This window comes from Mandrillus leucophaeus, unplaced genomic scaffold, assembly GCF_000951045.1.
Source record: "Mandrillus leucophaeus isolate KB7577 unplaced genomic scaffold, Mleu.le_1.0 Scaffold143, whole genome shotgun sequence".
Taxonomy (NCBI): Eukaryota; Metazoa; Chordata; class Mammalia; order Primates; family Cercopithecidae; genus Mandrillus; species Mandrillus leucophaeus.
The window spans coordinates 3,934,552-3,955,194 of NW_012101399.1; the positions used below are offsets into that span (position 1 = coordinate 3,934,552).

The 20,643-nt window shown below is 39.2% G+C and overlaps 1 protein-coding gene across 1 annotated transcript in view; it reads left to right on the forward strand.

Moving 5' to 3' along the window:
• The window catches only part of TMEM194B (transmembrane protein 194B), a 27,407-nt gene extending 11,337 nt beyond the window's left edge, over window positions 1-16,070 (forward strand). The window contains exons 3-9 of the mRNA XM_011974226.1: window positions 4,110-4,341; window positions 4,485-4,557; window positions 5,686-5,779; window positions 6,893-7,007; window positions 8,607-8,832; window positions 12,425-12,601; window positions 13,665-16,070. Coding sequence (XP_011829616.1) covers window positions 4,110-4,341; window positions 4,485-4,557; window positions 5,686-5,779; window positions 6,893-7,007; window positions 8,607-8,832; window positions 12,425-12,601; window positions 13,665-13,788 — 1,041 coding nt within the window. The 3' untranslated portion in view covers window positions 13,789-16,070. The remainder of the gene's footprint in view (window positions 1-4,109; window positions 4,342-4,484; window positions 4,558-5,685; window positions 5,780-6,892; window positions 7,008-8,606; window positions 8,833-12,424; window positions 12,602-13,664) is intronic.
• The last annotated feature ends 4,573 nt before the right edge of the window (window positions 16,071-20,643 follow it).

The window sequence follows — 20,643 nt, forward strand, 5'->3', positions numbered from 1 at the left end:
TTTTTTTTTTAAATCTTTTTCTGAGGTTGTGTATTTTAGGTTAATTCATCCCAGTCCACTCCCACTTCAGTATGGTTATACTATTCATTCAAAATATAGTTTGTTTTTATTTGTTTCAATTTCAGGGTTTTCACCCATCCTGGTCAATTTTATCATTTTTATTTTTATTTTTTTAGTTTGTTGACAAAAAGTCACTCTATAAAATATTTGAAGAGATTTATTCTGAGCCAAATATGAGTGACCAGTGGCCTGTGACACATCCCTCAGATTCTGAGAACGTGTGCCCAAGATGGTCAGCTCACAGCTTGGTTTTACACATTTTAGGGAGACATGAGACATTAATCAAATACATTTAAGGTATACATTAGTTAGGTCGAGAAAGGTGGGACAACTGGAAGCAGAGAGAGGTGCAGTGTTCCAGGTTATAGGTAGATTTTAAAATTTTCTGATTGGCAATTGGTTGAAAGAGTTATTATCAATAGAAAGGAATGTCTGGGTTATCAAAAGTAATTGTGGAGACCAAAGTTTTATTGTGGAGATGAAGCCTCCAGGTAGCAGGTTTCAGAGAGAATAGATTATAAGTGCTTCTTATCAGACTTAAGGTCTGTATTGATATTAAATACTGGTTGGTTTTTCCTGAATTCCAAAATGGAGGAGGGCATAATGAGGCATGTCCAACCCCTGCTTCCTGGCATAGCCTGAACCAATTTTTCAGGTTAACTTTGGAGTGCCCTGGCTGAGAAGAGGGTTTCATTCAGATGGTTGGCAGGGTAGGGGGTGTTAGAATTTTATTTTTGGTTTACAAGGTTTGTTTACCTTTTTATTCTCAGAAAAGATCATAGTGGGTTTTTTAAATGAGATTTTGTTTTTAATTTTTTAAAAAACCTTTTTAATTTTTAATTTTTTAGATTTGGGGGTACATGTACAGGATTGTCACATGGATATATTGTGTAATGCTGGGGTTTGGGCTCTACTGAACCCATCCCCTAAATAGTGACCATAGTACCCAATCAGTAGATTTTTCAACCCTTGCTCCTCTCCCTCCCAACCACCTTTTGAAGTCCTCAGTTGTCTGTTGTTTCCATCTTTATGTCTGTGTTATTATCATTATTTATGAGTATCTACAACATTAATACAGCTTAAAAGTTAAAACTCTATACGAAGATATTTTCAGAGAAGTGTCACTTTCCCTCCTCCCTCTATTAATTCCTATCCAACCCTTGTAGACAATCAGTTTAAGGAGTTTCTGGTATATCTTTCCTGTGTCTTTTTTTTGCAAAAGTAATTAGCGGTGCATATTTATATAGATGGTGTCTAAAGCCATGAAATTGAGTGAGTTTAGATGGAGAAGAGAAGAGGACCAGTGGCTAAGCCTGGGTCAGTCTTATATTAAGAGTTCAGGGAGAAGGAAGGAGCCAGCAGAGGAGAAACACAAGGAGCGACAGTGAAGAAGGAGATGTCCTGGAGGCCCTGGGGAGAAGTGTAATGAGGAGGAGGGAATAACCAGCAGTGCCAAGTGCTGTTGACAGGTCAAATAAGATGACTGAGAATTAATTGGGCATTTCAGTTAGCAACATGGAAGCACCAGTGACCTTGTCAGGGCAGCCTTTTGGGAATGAAATCCTGATTGAAGTGAGAATGGAAGGAGAGGAACTAGAGACTGCAGGCACAGGCAGCTTTTTAAAGGAATTTTATTGCAACAAGAAGCAAAGAAATGGGTGGTAGCTGGAGGGAAAAGTGGAGTCCACAGAAGGTTGTTTTTTCTTTTTTAAATGTATGCTGAGAGAAATGATCTCGTAGAGAGGGAAGAAGTGCTGCTGGGATGTCCTTGAGTAGGCAAACGTGGATAGGATCCCATGCCCAAGTCGGGACTTGCCTTTATGGAGCCTGCAAATTTCCTCTGGAAGAAATTTCCTCCCCACAGGCAGGAAGCGGAGCATGTGCCTGCAGGTGCTGACAGGTAGGGGGCTTTGCAGATAGGAGCTGGTAGACATTCACTTCTGATTTCTTCCATTTTCAGTGAAGTAGGAAGGATCAACAGCTGAGAAGAGGATGGGGAGGAGTTGTTGAGTATTGAGGAAGAAGTTGTGAAATCCTTTATTGCAGAGGGTAGAAGAATGAATGAATAGTAATATGTGGTATGAATGACTGCAGCTTTCATGTCCCTCTCTGAGTTCACAGTCATGGATTTGAAGTGAGACCAGTCAGTGTGCATTTCTGCAGCACACTGGTGATGCAAATGCAGGAGTAGAATGGTGGAGAGTTGAATTTTGTAAGTGAGCATGACAAAGCAAGAGGGGTGCAAAGAAGTCAAGGGTATGTGCCAGGGAATGGTGTGTAATAATTGATCATAGGGTTTAGCTGGCTAAAAAGAGATTGAGGATATTAAGAGGGTAAGGAGCAGGAGAAGAGAAGGAAGTTCAGATCCTTGGTGGGGTTGGGGCACTAGATGGGTACACTGGAAAGATAGGAGATGGTGGTCACACAGTGAGATGCATGAAACAAGATGTATGGAGGGGCTGCAGTCTGGTACTGACAAGGTCTGGGGTATGGCCATGGAGTGATGAGCTGAGGTAGGGAGGACAAGAGCATAAGAGGAAAGGAATCCCAGGAACTGAGAGGCCAGGATATTGGAAGGATTGGTGTGTATATTGTATACACTGAAATACTTAAGAAGAATGACAGGAAATAGTATTGGAGAGAGAGCAACAGTGAGCCAGGAGCCAGGAGCCAAAGTCAAAGAGAAATGTGGGGGTTGGTAGATAGATAGTGGGTGATATTGCCTGATGACTGAGATTCAGAGCTGGTGCTCTTACTCCCCTTTCAGGTTGCCCTACTCTTAGAAAAAGAAGAAGAATAGAGAGAAGAATGGACAAAGGCAGCAGCAAAATTGTCATTTAATGACCACTGGGTTGTCACCATCGGCTTGTAGCCAGTGCTTGGTTGTATGATGTGAATAGGACCTGAGGTTGGGATCTTGTCCTTCAGTAGGCATGGTGAGAGAAGCATGAATTACAGATGCTCAGCTGATCCAGAGAAAGGAAGTGCTTTTTCTTAATCACAGTAGAAAATGGTGTAGATATAAACCCTATTTTCAAACCATGCCTACTCACATATTTTGCCACCGATCACAGGCATACTTCAGAGATAATGTGACTGTGGGTTTGGTTCCAGAACACTGCAATAAAACAAATACCCCATAAAGCAAGTCACACAAATTTTTTGGTTTCCTAGTACCTATAAAAGTTATGTTTACACTATACTGTTAGTCTGTTAAGGGTGCAATAGCATTATATCTTTAAAAAAAACCCTACATACCTTAATTTAAGAAACAGTTTATTGCTGAAACATGCTGACACAAAGACATGAAGTGAGCACATGCTGTTGAAAAAATGGTGCCAGTAGACTTGCCCGACAGAGTTGCCACAAACCTTTCATTTGTAAGAAATGCACTGTCTGCAAAGCACAGTGTAGTAAAACAATAAAATGGGTATGCCTGTACATTCTTCTCATCCTTTTTAATGTCTCTTGGCCACAATAACTTGCTAGAAGAGGGACTTAAATCAGCCACAGCTTGTGGGGAGAAGCATTCACTTTCAATAATGTCTGTGGTTCAGTGTGTGTTTGGACTAAATACAAATCTGTTGATTCTACCTCTGGAATCAGAACATAGAACGCTACCCTTAGCGCTTGAGTATTCTTTACTCAGCTGACTTTGAGTTCTCTTTACTCCATTGCTCATGTTTTTAAGAAGCTTATAAGAAGTTTTGGCCCGACGCAGTGGCTCACGCCTGTAATCCCAGCACTTTGGGAGGCTGAAGCAGGCAAATAGCTTGAGCCTAGGAGTTCGAGACCAGCCTGGGCAACATGGCGAAAACCCATCTCTATAAAAAATACAGAAATTAGCTGGGCAGGTAGCATGTGCCTCTGGTCCCAGCTACTTGGGAGGCTGAGGTGGGAGGGTCACCTGAGCCCTAGAGGTACAGGTTGCAGCGAGCAGAGATCCTGCCATTGCACTCCATTCTGGGCAACAGAGAGAGACCCTATCTCCAAAACAACAACAAAGAGAAGTTATTCTGTTTATGGATTTGTTTGTTCTTGTTTTACAGGTGAAAATTACCAGTTCCGGCCTGTTCAGAATTGTATATATCACAGAAAGACATAATTGCCAATATCCAGAAACCATTTTATCTTTTATCAAATGTGTGATTCATAACTTTTGGATACCAAAAGAATCTAATGAAATAACCATAATCATCAATCCATATGGAGAGACTGTGTGCTTTTCTGTGGAGCCTGTCAGGAAGATATTTAACTATATGATACATGTGAATCGAAACAGTAAGTCCAATTTTATTATACTTGACTTTCCGGATTCAGTTTTTCTAGAGTAACTTTTCAATAAATTGACTTTTTTTCTTTTACCAACATTACATTGATAAAAAATCTTTTTGTTATGTGTTTGTGTGTCTTTTTTACTCCAGTCATGGATTTCAAACTCTTCCTTGTGTTTGTGGCAGGAGTTTTTCTTTCCTTTTATGCAGAGACCCTGAGTCAGTAAGTATTCCTTTTTATATTTTTAACTTTGTGAATGAAAAGAGGTTTAGATCATTTTTGACCACATGCTAAGTATTTTCACATTATTGTGCATTTGTAGTGCATACTTTAGGTTTTGCAAATAGGTCTGAAGATGGTGTTGAAAAGGCCTTTGAAAACAGTAACAGTTATTTGTATAGCGTGATATGTATATGTTACAAAGTGCTTTCACATATTTTATGTATTAACATATTTTATTAGATCCTGATAATAACTATGCAAGCTCTGTACTGTTGTTCTCATTTTATAGATGAGAAAAGCAACATCCTTCATCATACTATTAGTTCTTATCAGGGCTGGAGATTTGTTCCCTGGTTTTCTGGTCCACACACCTTGCTCTATTACATTAGAGCCGCCTCCTAGATTTATGGCCCTGATACAGAAGGCTGAATATAGCAAATATCTGACTCTTAGAGAAACGTATTATCATTTTCCTTTTTGTTAATGACATATTCTCATCTGAGAAACATATTATTCTGATGTTTTGTTTCTTGGAATTCTCTCATGAGAAAGAAATCTTTTTTCAATATTTTATTCATAGCTTGTGGATTCTAGGTTAGTACCCAATACTCGTCAGCTGTTCTTAACATTGTTCATTTTGAAGCTTTTCCTTATAGTGTTACCAAGTGTGTTTAATGTCATCCATGAACTTTATAAGCCAGATGATGCATACATAGCATGCAGAACAAAGCCTGGACTCCGAGGAGCTGGGTTGTAATCCCTAATCCTCCGGTGAGCAGATACTGACTTAGGGAAGGTTTTTTAACTTCTTGGTGCCTTAATTTTCTCCTTTCTAAAACCTGGACAAGTGCCTGCTAAATACATGATAGGTATTTAGTAATTATTGTCTGATCAGATCCTGAATATGAAAAATAACTCAGACATTCTGGTTTGCGTTAGTGGCAAGCAACTTACCATGAATTTCAAGTACCCATTTTGTTTTTTAAGAGTATAGGATATAAGGAGAGCTGCCATCTGAGTTTTTTGTTCTTAGTATTATTTATGACCGACGTTGCCAGGTTAAACATGCTTTTCATACTCAAAGTGCTGTTTGGCATTTAAATGGCTTATATCTGCTTATCTTGACAGAAGCCCTACTTTCTATTACTCTTCGGGAACTGTGCTAGGTGTTCTAATGACATTAGTCTTTGTCTTGCTGTTGGTGAAACGATTCATTCCGAAGGTAGGCACACTATGTGTAAATGAGTAAAAAATGGAAATCATGATCTTACAGACATGAAAAATTAATCAAAATTAATTCACATTATGATAGGTTCTAATTTAAACTATGTTCCTTCATTATATAAACTGGCTCTAAAATGTATCTTTTTCTGATGTTCCTGATTTTATTGATTACTATATGTAGTATTAAGTTTTGGTGCTACTTTTTTTGAGACCATTTTGCTTTCTAGGTAATGTGTTTTTCTTGAGTAATAGGAAGCTATTTCTATATTGAGTGAAAATTTCTATTATCTTTATAGAGCTGGGAATCTCATGATGCTGAACCATTGGGGCCTTGAATAACAGCACTGCTACATCTGGGAATTTCTTTATTATTATTAGTTCCCCAATCCACCATCTTCCTTTATTTTTATTTGTTTATTTTTTTTTTAGACAGTCTTGCTCTGTTGCCCAGGCTGGAGTTTAGTGGCATGATCTTGGCTCACTGTAGCCTCTGCCTCCCACCTCAGCCTGCCAAGTAGCTGGGACTACAGGCACACACCACCATGCCCAGCTAATTTTTGTATTTTTTGTAGAGACAGGGTTTCACCATGTTGCCCAGGCTGGTATTGAACTGCTGAGCTCTGGCGATCTGCCTGCCTTGGCCTCCCAAAGTGCTGCAATTACAGACGTGAGCCACCGTGCCCAGCCAGACCTTCAATAAAATAACACACTGAACTTAGTTGGGGATAAATAAATAATTCAGGATGGTGGTGTTGCACTTACACTGATTAAAGTTTACAACACCAGCATTATTTTGAGATAAATTTATTCTTTATAACAGTGCTTCTCCAACTTCAGTGTACATGCAAGCCACGTGGGAATCTTGTTGAAATGCAGGTTCTGATTCAGCAGTCTGCGGTGGGGCCTAGGACTCTGTCAACCCAGCAAGCTCCATGTGATGCTGGTGTTGCTGACTTGTGGACCACACCTTAAGACCCTAGGGAGTTTCTTAAATTGACTTCAATTCAGTTTGATGTAGGAGTTTCTAATACAAAAGGTTTATTTGTTTGCTTTTATTTTTATGAGAGTGAATGAACAAAAAAATGTGTCATTTATTTTCTTCCACACACAGTATAGCACCTTTTGGGCTCTAATGGTTGGTTGTTGGTTTGCTTCAGTTTATGTTGTGTGCCAGTTGATGGAAGATCTGAAGTGGCTGTGGTATGAAAACAGGATATATATATTAGGTAGGTAAATAGAAAAGCAATACGCTCTGTGATTGGTAAAACTGAGATGTACAACTAGAGGCCTTCTTTTGATAGATGTTTCTCTCCAACATCTAAATTTTCATTTTGAACTAAGGAAAGGTGCTACTAAAAATAATATTTTGTTTATTTTATTCCCATTGTTGGTGATTTCAGTTCATTTAGATCTCATTTTAGATGATTTCCCTATGACATGTTTCTTAGTTTTCTATAGTAATGATCAAAAGAGGAAAAAAAAGTGTTTGTCCCTTTTGAATGCACATGCTTCTGAATTGTGGTTAAGCTCTAACCACATCTAACTTGTAATGTAAAAGCTTCTCTGAAAAGCGACTGTTTATTTCTTTCTCTCAAGTATTCAGTAGGAAAGGTGAGAAATCCTAAATATAAATGACTAATGAAAACTTGACTTTTCAGAAATACAGAGGCTAAGAAACCATTTATTTTCCTTGTTTTTCGTTACAAAATAAATGTTTTTTATTGTTTATTTTAACGAGAAAATAATGGACAATGAGAGAATGAATTTTCTCCGTACCTTTAGCACCAAATTTCTCACATAAGTTCACTTCCCTCAAAAGAAAAGCAATTAAGTTTTTTGTTTTACTTGAAAACTGTGTATTTTTTAGCTCATTCTTCTTTTTGTGCTTCTTTTAAATTACAGATATCATGGTATGCTCCCCTGAATACTGCACTATTCATCTCTAAAAAACAAGAGCCTTTTCCTATATAATCTGTTAATTATTATCTGAAAAATAATTACATAAAATCATCTATTACCCAGGCCATGATAAAATTTCCCATTCTTGATGGCTTATATAAACTAGGATATGGTCCAGAACCACATTTAGTATCTGTTTTGTCCTGTAAATTGCTTTTAATCCATAGCAGTTTTTTTTTTCATCATAGTGATATGCTAAAGAGACCAAGCTTGTCCTATAGAATGTCTACCTTTTATATTTATCTGATGACCCCTTTATGGTAGAATTTAACATGTTCTTCTCTTCTGCGTATTTTCTGTAAACTGGAAATTAGACCTCAAGGCTTGGTTAGATATAAATTAAACACTTAAGATAGAATACCTAAGAGGTGATGGGCACTTCACCTTGGATCATACCCAGAGACACAGCATAGCTTATAGTCTCACCATCATAATGATGAGACTGAACATTTGGATTCAGAGGATGACTCCCTCCACTGTAAAATTACCTTTTCCTTTTATGACTAGAAGGTAAAATAAAAAATAGGGTTTGTAGCCAATGGTCACATACAACTATGACTTCTTCCTGGCCAAAGTAACCATGATAACATTTTAATCCAGCGAAGGTGCTGGACTAAAATACAGACATACTTATATATCATCATCATAATGAGTGTACATCCCAAATTATTGCGAAAGTCAGCCTAGTATCTCATATGGAAGGAATAACACCCTATGTACATTTTTCAACCTTACTTTGTGGGGAAAAAAAAAACAAAAATTAAGGTTCTCTAATAGTTTTTACCTTTAAGTCAAGGCTCTGCCAGCTTTTTCACATAATGTCTCAAATTCAAATTTGTATTATTTTACCTCTTCCACTTTTCCAGGCTATGTCTTGATAGTTGGATTTTTCAGCTTTGTTGTTTGTTACAAGCATGGGCCCCTTGCAGATGACAGGAGCAGAAGTCTTCTGATGTGGACACTACGACTCCTCTCCCTGGTTCTGGTCTATGCTGGTGTGGCCGTGCCTCAGTTTGCCTATGCAGCCATAATCCTCCTCATGTCCTCCTGGAGTCTGCACTACCCACTGAGAGCCTTCAGTTATATGAGGTGGTATGTATTATTTTTCCCCCCAGCAAATTTGACATTTTGAGCTCTGGTTTTATTATTTGGGAGAGTTTTTGCACACATCATGTTAATCTCAAAATTACATTTGATCTGGAGATTTCATTCTGAGCAAGATTGGGGGTGGAGGGGGAAGAGAGCTCCAAGCGTCTGATCCTATCTTCATGGCTAGTCTTCATTAATCGTTCAGAGCTGTATCACCAATTACCAGGTAATTAGAGCTCACTCAGAATTCACTAGAGTCAGTGACAGAAGTACTTGGACTCTGGGTTACCTAAAATATCTTCTTTTATTCAACATTTTCTTTAATTAGAGCCAAAGACTACTTTAGTGGTATCAGCTGTCCTTATGAGATACGAATTAGGAAACAGAAATGAATCATAAATGATTGAAAGGTATTATTTGCATTTAGAACTTTCTTTTTTCTTAGGTTTTAAGTTAAGGCTTATGGCCTTTGAAGTATAAAAAGAAAAATGAAGTAACCTCTATTGTCACAGCTTTGTTATGTTTCTCCTCAGTCATTGAGTCTGAGCAGCTGTTTTCACATCAGGTGCACAGATGGGGATGGTTCTTGCCCTTGAGGTATACTTGCTAGACATCAGCATACATTTCTATCTCTTTTAAGTATTAAAATAGAGACTTGCCCAGGGACCAAGGGTATATAGAGAAAGCCAGGAGAGCTTTCCTGGAGGAGATATTACTATGCTGAATCTTAAAGAATGAATTAAAATAACCAGATGAATAAACACGGAGGGCTTTCCTGATAGAAAGCCCAGTTTGGTACCATCAGGAGGCACGCAGTGTTGTCAGTGCAGCAAACAAGGTGGGCATGGGCCAGATGCATGGCAGCCACGCTAAGCAATCTAGTCCAGTCCTGTACACAGTGGGGTTTAACCGTGAGACATTTTAGTTAGTCCTCTGACTGTTGCCTGTATAGCAGTTATCAAACCAGTTGCTTAGGACCCAGGCAGATACTATGGTGAGTGATGCTGAGCAGGGGTAAGGCAGCAGTAACCAGGAGGAGTGTGGGAAATTCTGCAAAGCAACCTCATTGAAAACGGGGCAGTTAACACTCAGCTTGAGCTGATTGCTCTCGTGTGGGAATATGAGTCCTGTATTGCCAGATCTGCTGGTTTTCTAGAAAAATTGGAAGTGGGAATTACGATTAGAATGTGAAATCTTAGCATTTTAAAATGTTGGCATTTAAAAATAAAAATAATTAAAAATAAAAATACATTGGACAAACAAAAATGACAGCAGAGACCATAAATACTCATTGGCCCGTGGGATGTGGCCCATCTGTCTTCTGGCACAGCAGGTGGATACAAAGGGGAGGTCCCTATGGCAGGAGAACAGTTATCAGACATCACAGTGGTCCAGGCGAGAGATGATGAGGGCCTAGGGTAGGACCATGAGACCAAGGCTAGAAGAGGGAGGGAATAAATGTTCAAGAGGTAAAATTAGCTGTGAGGAAGGACACTATGGTGACTGGTAGTTTATGGAACTGGTGACTGTGTGTGCGTGTGGCAATATCACAGGGTTAAAATTGCACCAGTGACAGGACAGGGAGCCCACACAGAAGATGTTGGTGGGGCTGAAAGGCAGCAGGGCAGGGTTGGAGGGTTGATGCTGACTGGGTCTCTCTTTGCCCTATCTGCCCGAGGCAGACAGTGAATGGGAACACCAGTCTTCTGTCAGTAAGGCTGGCCCCCCAACATCTTCCAGGTCCCTGGCCCTTTGCCAGGCTTGTGACCTGAGGAACTCAGGATAAAGTTCCTTCTTCCTTCTCTTTAACCCTCCAACTCCCTGCCAAGAGCAAAGTGTGTTCTGCACAATGGTTCTTTTGTGCACTAGCTGTGTTCTATAATAATCAAAATGTACTATAACTTCCTCAACTTAAAATTTTGCTAGTGAGTAGTTATATAAAGAACTAGGGAATGAAACAGGAACTTACAGGTTAAATAACACAACAGAGAAGTAATACCTTGATTTTGTATACTACTTTCTCATTGCAAAGAGCTGTTTACTTTTAATAGTATATGGTAACTACTCTTTTGATTATCCTTATTGAACACCTACTATAGGCCACTTACAGTGCTAAGCACCCTACACAAAATATCTCATTTAACCTGTACAGTGACCTATGAAGTAAATGAAGTAGATATTATTGCTTTTATTTTTATTTTTTTCGTATGACCAAAGTGAGGCTCTGAACTGTTAAGGAATTCCCCAAGTTCATATAGTGAATAAACCTCAAAGCCAGGACTGTGTCCAGGTCTTCTGGCTCAGCATCCAGGGATTTTCCTCCAGGGAAACCATGCACAGGTATTCAGAAAAGGAGAAGGAAATTATGTCACTGGTTCCTTGATCTAGCTCATCAACTGTGAGATCTTTAAAAGATAACAGATTTATTCAGTCCCAACCCTCAAGAAAAAAAATATATATAGAGAGAAATATATATTATATAAATATAATATTCAGATAATTCTGATGTTCATTTATATTTGGAAATCTCAGGTTAAATTTAAAATCACCCCAAAATATTTTTTAAAACTCACTATAAATAAAACAAATGTTTTAGGCCGGGCACGGTGGCTCACGCCTGTAATCCCAGCACTTTGGGAGGCCAAGGTGGGTGGATCATGAGGTCAAGAGTTTGAGACCAGCCTAACCAACATGGTGAAACCCCGTCTCTACTAAAAAATACAAAAATTAGCCGGGTGTGGTGGCATGCATCTGTAATCCCAGCTACTCAGGAGGGTGAGGCAGGAGAATTGCTCGAATCCCAGAGGCAGAGGTCGCAGTGAGCCAAGATTGCGCCATGGCACTCCAGCCTGAGTGACAGAGTGAGACTCTGTCTCAAAAAAATAAAATAAAATAAATAAATAAAAGTTTTTAAAACCTTATTATTGTTACTATTTTTATGAGATTCTTAGATTCCTAAATTTTTAGGTCCCTACATTTTATGAGATTTAGGATTTTCTTGGTTGGAAAAAGAAAGTTCTACTCATGATCTGCTTGTCATGTAATAAAGGAAGAATTACTATAAATTTTGTACAATATTTGCTCTTTCTCTCTAGGATTAGTCAGAATCACCACCACTAGGTGGAAGTGATATCCCACAAATCCTCCCAGGTTCTTGGTGTGGAGAGTAAATGGTCAATGTTCTAGAGGATCTGCATAAAAGGACATCTCAAAAGCTTGCTTCTGTTAGTGCCTAATAAAATAAACAGGCCAAGCATTAAAAAACAAACAAACAAAAAAAAAAAACAGGCTTTTAATTGCCTGTGTGATTAGAAATCACCGAGGAAGAAAAATACAATTAACATCTGTATCAGAAATTAATTCTCAAATGCCTTAGGACATTATTTATGATAGTTCAGGAAATGGGGAAATGTACTATTAGGCCCAAACTGCATGTTCTCTATACCTCAGTAATGATAACAGCAATAAAAAAAATATAGATATGATATGGAGGAAGTTAAGAAGTATTATTACTGTTACAATCTAAGAAATGTATTTTTGTAAATCTTAAGGATTGAATTAGGCAGTAATCCTGCAACCACATGCCACGTTTTAGGAAAATAAAGCAGTGGTTTACATCGAAAGAGCTGGTGGTGAAGTATCTTACAGAAGATGAGTATAGGGAGCAAGCTGATGCTGAAACGAACAGCGCTCTGGAGGAGCTGCGCCGGGCCTGCCGAAAACCCGACTTCCCCTCGTGGCTGGTGGTCTCCAGACTCCACACTCCTAGAAAGTAAGTCCTACTCTGCTGCTCAGACCATAGTTTAGTTGAGAATGATTTTAAAAATAATATGATGGTTTGGTACAGGCACTTCAGGGTGAAAATAGACTACTTCCTTGGATAACAGATGATGTGGAAGTTGTCAGAGGTCCCTTTTCTCAGTGCTGTGACTTTGCACAGTAGAACTGCTGATGTCAGAATAAATATTTATCTGATGTTTTATAGGGAAGGCTAAAAACATAACTTCCTTATGTTTATAGGGAAGGGAAGGTGGAATAGGATGAGTGACCTGCTTCTCATCCTATTGGTGGAGAACATCTTTTTTTTGTTTTGTTTTGTTTTTTTCTTTAGACAGAGTCTCGCTCTTTCGCCCAGGCTGGAGTGCAATGGTGCTATCTCAGCTCACTGCAACCTCTGCCTCCCGGGTTCATGCCATTCTCCTGCCTCAGCCTTCTGAGTAGCTGGGATTACAAGGCGCACGCCACCATGCCCGGCTAATTTTTGTATTTTCAGTAGAGATGGGGTTTCACCATGTTGGTCAGGCTGGTCTCTTAACTCCTGACCTTGTGATCCATCTGCCTTGGCCTCCCAGAGTGCTGAGATTACAGGCGTGAGCCACCACGCCCAGCTGGAAAATCATTTTTAAAGTTCACTAAGAAAGACGTCTGTCCCAACATTTTTCCTTATTGCTTTCTCTTCCTCATGACTTTATCCAAATAACAGTGCCCTCAAATTAAAGATGGAAGGGGGAAAGCATTTGACACAAAATAATGAATAATAATAAATTCAAACTAATAAAAAATTGAGACAAGAAGGAATCAGAAAACAGGAGTGGGTACATTTGGCTCACGTAATGCTTATACATCTGCCCTGCTTCTCTGCCCTTTCCATGAATAGCTGTCTTTAGAGGGATCACATAAGCCATTCCCATTTTACACCCACTGGGTAAATACCACCCTCTATTGATGCAAAGTCAAATTTAATTAAAGGGGATAAATAGCAAGGGAACATGTTATCTTTCAAATAAACCTTCCTGAGATAACATTAACTTTATTTAAAACAAAAAACTTATTAGATTTGCAGACTTTGTTCTTGGAGGAAGCCACTTGTCACCTGAAGAAATCAGTCTGCATGAAGAGCAGTATGGCCTTGGGGGTGCCTTCTTGGAAGAGCAGCTCTTTAACCCAAGTACTGCCTGACATGCGACCTTCAAGTTGACTTCATTCTGGACAAGGAAGTGGGCAAAGGGTAGGGATTCTATTAAAGTTAGGCAGAACTGTTCTAGTGAACAGTGGCAAAAACATTTGCTGTGGAGAAAAACAAGTCATTCTGGAAAGGAAAACTAACCCATTTTGAAGATAACTTAACATTCTTGGTGAGTTCTGCTATTTACTGTACTGTAGGTGGATACCAAGATTCTGTGACAGCCACTACCACCTTCCTTGAATGAAGGCTTTCATTAGGAACAGGGGAATGGCGTTCTTCAAGGGGCTAATAAGCGTGAACAGGTGCTTTGTCAACACCAGGGCCCTAAATCCGCTCTTAATCCCCTGAACCTGTGTCAGAAGACTCTGCAATACTCTTCCTATATTTCATCAGTATAAGTCCTAAAAGAGACCTGAGACATGCTGGACCAGTGTTTTCCAAAGTACAGCTCACAGGATACTACCGAGTGTTGGTCAGTAAAGGTATTCTGAGGTCAGCTAAGATTGATATAAACTAATGTACCTCTCAGAGTCATTCATAATGCTCATGTGCACTGTGAATCTCCCAAAGAGGAGAAAGTGTGTGCTGCAGTTTCTTGCTTAATTTGACCACAGAACTCTTTTTCATGAGATTAATATTCCTTGGAACACATGTTTGGAAAGTGCTAATGGCGGTGGAATTGAGCTCTGGAGAGGTTAAACAACTTGTGCAAGACCACACTGAGATGCAGCACTGGTAGAAATCCAGCCCTGGTGTATCCTTTGACTCAGGTAGATAAGATCTTCAGGTGCAAGCTTAGAAGCCATCTTCCAAAGCCATGGGCCTCACAATGTGGTGGCTTTACTTTTTATTTTTCAATAATGGCCAACTTGCTATTTAACTGTGATAAAGGGAAATGTTTCTTAAGACATTTTAAAGTTTTTTATACATAAGATTTTTATATACATACATAAGGATTAGATACTATGATTACTTTGTTTTTTTTTTTGTATTTTGAAATTGAAGGCATTTAACTTCTTACGACATTTTGAATTGACTGATCCATTTAAAAAATTGTTTAACTATATGTGTTTATAACAGTTTCTTACAAAACAATTTTTTTCTTGAGTCATGATATTAAACTCCAGAGTGCAATGAGGGGCTGTGAGCTTTGACCCTGAGGAAAGAAGGCCAAAACATAGATCTGAGAAAAGATTTGAACATGGCAAGACAATCTCAGGGTTAAGGTGTTGCTTAGTTGATTCTGAGAATCAAAATCAGGCTTTTTTTCCTGTGATGGGACCATAAAAATCTTTTTATCAGGACAAGGGTTATGGGGGAAGGATAGACAGAATTTTGGCACTGCTGCTTTCCTGAGCCAAATTTAATAGTTTTTCTAAGTCATGAAAAAAGAGCATGACTATCCATCTGGAACTTTCTAGATTGATTTTCAAATGATAGTTCCTCTTTGAAGTATTTACAGGTCTGTTTTTGCCAGACATCTTTTCATACTAGGAACTTTGTTTTTTTGTAATATCCACTAAAGTTAATCTGCCTTTATATAGACTTGGATTTTTAAAGAACCAAAGGATGTATTTCCCATTCAGATTTATGGTAACTATTTTATGAGTAAATAGAAGTTTGAACATTTTTCTTATGGTTTAATCTGTTTTTTTATAATTATATTTATTGGTGATATAAATATATCAGATGTATCAGTGCCTGTGCTCACCAAGTTCGTCTCCTAAGAGGCAGTTTGTGTGGTACAACATATACGTATGAGTAAATAACACATAAACAATCTGCTGGGGCTGCCAGGTATGTCCCAGCCAGGACAGCCACTGGGCCAGGGGGAAGAGGTACTGCCGAGGGAAGGAAGCAGCTCTTCATGGGCAGCTAGCCAGGTGTAACCATCACAATAAGAACAGCCAAAGAGAGAAGAACAACAGCAGTCCTCCAAGATATTGTTTTCCATGTTTATTTTTAGAAGAAATCATAGGTTTGTCAGTTTCTGCTTTGTGACTACTGTGAGAAGCTAAACAATTAAAAGCATTACTTGTGATATTTTTAGTGTATTTATGTTGTTTTCATTTGATTTGGGGGTATATTATAGTACTGATCACAATTCTAATCCCCATCAAGCAATGTACAGATAACTCTTGTAAGAAGTGTGTCCCTCCTTTCTTTCCTCCCTTCTCTTCTCTTTCTCCCTCACCTCCTCTCTCCTCTCCTCCTCCCTTTTTAAAGTCCTTTGAACAGTTTAAACGACCACTAAATAAAATGGCTCTGCCCTTCACAGGTGGTTGGAAGTTGACTTTGTGCTTCACACACCATAGGTGTATAATTATGGAGCCTAACAGATCCCTTTGTTATGTTATTGCTTATGTTTCATGCCTACAAAGCTTACTGTTGTTAGCAAGTTGGACTGTTTGACACCAGATGTGTGGGTGAGATACAGTGTAGGTGGCTATGCTTAAACAATTGTATCATTCAAGTGTTACTTTTAAAAAGTTTTAAAACACATTTTACATATCACAAAAAAATGCTTTGTGAATTAGTTGTATGGTTTGCCAGTAATACTTAGGGCTGAATTACAGGGGAATGTCCATCTGACATGAAGGACAATATTTCAATTTATGACTTTTTAAAAAAGATCTGGAAATTTCAGATATTTCGATTTTAAGAGGGTTTGGAATAGATGATGGATTACATAAAAATATCTAAATATGTGGAGGAATTACGATCCTGAAGTGATGCCAACTAAACAAATGCTCTCTTACATTATTCTGTTTGTGACTGTTCCCCAGAGTTAGAGATGTACAATTTTATAAATTAAATTTTCTTGTCCAACTGAAAGCAAGACAGACAACATAATGGCCGTGGAAGTTTGAAGACACCTGCGGGAAGACAGAGAGGTACTTTCAGGTGACAACAGGAGCAAGCTGCCTTCTGAGAGAGCCTGCTGGGTGGCATGACATTGAAGAGTGAACTATTTGGGTGTAACTGTTAGCCTTATTGACTCAGAACCCTGCTTTTTGTTATTACACCATAAGACTTGTCTCCTGTTAGCCAATTCATATAGTTGGTACAGGTAGTGATTCAGAACCAAAAATATAACTAGCATAAGGATAAAAACACTTGAATTGATATGACCAGCAGATTCTCTCTCAGAAGACAGTTACAAGGGGTCAAATTATAATAAGGAGGCTACTTGGTAAACTGAAACAAAACAAAGGGAGCTTGTTATATAATTCACATGGTTAATGTCATGAGGCCGAAGAGTTTAATGCAGATGCCACCCCCTACCCCAATGGGGCTAGCCTTGTTAATGGGATGAGATACCAGGTCTGTTGACAAAGACCACCCCTTCCTTTATGCAGGTCCTGCCAACTTTTTCCTCTCTGTGACTGCTGTTTTTCTAATCATTATTGACCAACATTCCACCCCCTCTGATAGGCATAGTTTTACTCAGATACGTTAAAATCTTTAGTCTTTCTCTGGCCTAGGAGTTGGATTATCTTTTAAAAGTAACTGTATTTTTTTGTTATGATCCCTGAACGTGAAATCTTAATAAGTCACCAGAGATTTGAAATGAATACTATATTTATCTACAATAAATCTTGGAAGATGCAGTTAGTGGGCAGCTTCTCTTTATTATTTAAATAATTTGAGGGATAAGTTTTTTTTTAGATTTGGTCCTTTTTCCAAAAAAGACCGATTGAAAAGAAAAGGAGAAGAATACCAACATTGATTAGAGATCCATCAGGCACTACGTGAGGTGCCTTCGATACCTCTTAATTTGCACCTCATGGTCACTCTGTGACATGTTTTGGTATTTTCATTTTACAGATGAGGAAAGACCCAGAGAAGATAGGAGAAAGTTGCTGAAGGACACATATAGCTCAAGTGGTAGAATCAGAATTCGAGCCCCCATATGTCTGCTTCCAGGGCTCATATTCTACTTCCTTTATTACCATGTTTTTAAGAAAGTTAAGGAAATGACCCCATGGATAATGCATTCAAGAGGTGACTACATCTGCTGATGTTATACACATACCAGTCATTTGTGCCCCGCAGCAATGGACACTGTAGTCTGTGGCTCTTGTCAGTGCTTCTCAGATTATCTGGGGTGATGGACCAGTTTCCCTCTAGTTCATCACAAGTAATACTTTTGTAAGATATGCTAAATTATTAGAAAAATGAAATAATCTTTAAAAGAAAAGACATACAGAATATAAGCACGATGATCATGTCATGACAATGTCAACTTGCCATACATATTTTGAAACGTCTAATTTCTATGTTGTCACATACCAGCAGTAGTTTGACAGCACCAGTCCTTGAGCACACTTTGAGTAGCACTGGTCTACATGTTACTTTTCTAAGATGCCACTGATCTTTTCAAGAAACAAAAAAAATCCTGACCTTTTTCAAATATAAGTGTACAATTTAGAAGAATGGCATTCTGCGCTGACAATTGGAGAGAGTATGGTATATAATTTGTTAAATGATTATAAAATTGTTTACTTTTGTTGACACCTCTAAGAAGAAAAAGAAAAATGAAAATTATGGAATTTATAACCTCTCTCAGCAGACTTTTGCACTTTATGGAATTGTCATCGTCATCATTTTTTTCCATCTTCCTCCACTTATGTTTTGTCTAATTTTATCTCTTAACTAACTCATATCCCCAACCACTTAATGTTTACAATGCATGTTGGAATTGAATGCCTTACTGTACAGCTTACTAGACATAGGTAAATATGTATAGTATGGCACTGTACATTGGGAGAATGGAATATGATTACAGATATAAATGGCAATAAAAGAATAGAACTAGACCCTGGTTGGGGAAATGAGACAGCACTCCTCCTGCCCCGAGTGCTTTACTACACAACAATGGCAGTATTTATGGAGCACACACTGTGTCTCAGATAACTCATTTTAAACATCAACCTGTAACATACCTACTATAATCACTTCCGTTCTACAGAGGTGGGTCCTGAGGCCCAGCGATGTTATATGTGTGTGTAAGTTCTCACTGGCAGAGCTGGAACTCAGATGCAAACAGTGTGACTCCAGAGTGCACACTCCTAACCCCAACGTTGTAAGGTCCTTGGGTTGCCATCTGAAAACTGGGACTTTCCTGGAGCCACAGTGGGGGACAAGTGGTCCTATATTAGCTGCCTGAAACAGATGGCAGCTGGTTGAGAGTTAGGTACCCAGCTGGACTGGCACTTAGCTGGACTGGCTCACTTTCCCCCCATGTTAGACATCAGCAAGTTTCCAGTTACTGCCTTATAAAAAGCCACAGTTTGTCCTGGCATAATGTAAACTACTTTCTGAGATCTGACAAACCACTCCCCCTTTCACCTAGGCACCAGCCTCTCTCCCAGCTGCTCCATGGCTTGGAATCCTTAAGCCAGATATTCTCAAGGCTTTGCTAAACAAGCCCAGGAGTGGTTTGGGGCTTCAAAAGTAGCCTTTGTCTTGTCTCCATGCTCCAAAGGGCTGAAGAACTTCCAAATGGAAAATCACCTCTTTCTTCCGTATAGTCACTGTCAAAGCATACCCTCATTTTCACAGAATTAACATAATCTTAAGCTCTAACCTCTCACACTGAAGCTGAGGAAACAGGCCCAGAGATCTCCCAAAGGTGATCTCTTCCTTTATACCCATGCTGTCCAATATGGTAGTCTTGAGCCACGTGTGGCTATTTAAAATTAGAAACCTAATTCCCCAGGAAATTAGCCACGTCAGTTGTTTAATAGCCACGTATGGCTTATGGTTACCATACTGGACAGTGTAAATCGAGAACTTCCCATCTTCCCAGTAAGTCCTACTGGACAGTGCTATTCTACGATGCCATCGCCTTGGTTACAGAGCTGTGGGTGTGTCTGCTTTCCCTTCCTGATTCCCATGGCCCTGGCCAGAGTCCCTACCAACCTTTGGGCTTCCTGTGCAGAGTTATCAGTCCAGCCAACTCACTGGCAGAGTGTAAAGGGTCTGGTGTACCTACATTTCACAAAGCATCAGGAATTTGAAGGATTTCTAGAAATCTAGGAATATCTAGAAATCCTAAATGGAAATACAACCACACATATACACATATCAGGCATGTATGGTAATGGTTCAGGCTGGGCTGCTTTATGGCTTCCTCTGCCACAACAGATCCAGGGAATGGCCTCCCTGCCTCCTGGGGTGGGGCAAGGTGCTTAGCGGACTAGGGCTTTGACATTAGGAAGATTTGAGTTTGAATCTTGGCTTTGTGACCTTGATCTCATAACTTAAACTGTTAGCTTCAGAATTCTCTTGTTTAAAATGGGGATAGTGATAGGAACACCTCCAGTTTTTGTTAAGGGCAAAATGATAATCTCAGCACACTACAAGCACCCAATATCCACGGATGTGGTTCCCTTTTCCTAGATTCCCTGCGTAACTCCAAATCGTGGAGAGCAATATTGCCTAAGTAATGGTCTCAGTACCTCAGCAGTACTGGATGGAATTGCCAATTAGAGGGAAGCTATTAGCCAACTATCCACTTCATGTGACCCATGGCAAGATTAATAAGCCAGTAAAGCAGCGTTGCTCTTCCTGTGAATTCCTTAACGCTTTTCATGAGGTTTACTGCCTGCTGGACAATGTATGTATTATAATCTATTCCTAAGACTTGAGGACTAGTTTAATAATTAGCAATTAACTGCTTTGGATCCACACAAGCTCAGAACTTGGGTAATTTACTGTTTCTACAACCACAGGAGAAAGAGTAGGAAGTAAGTCATTAAGACAGTGATTACCAGCCTGGGCTCTGTGACACCCCTGCGTGTGCTGAGGGATCTCAAGAGGGGTTACAAAATCTCAAATCAAAA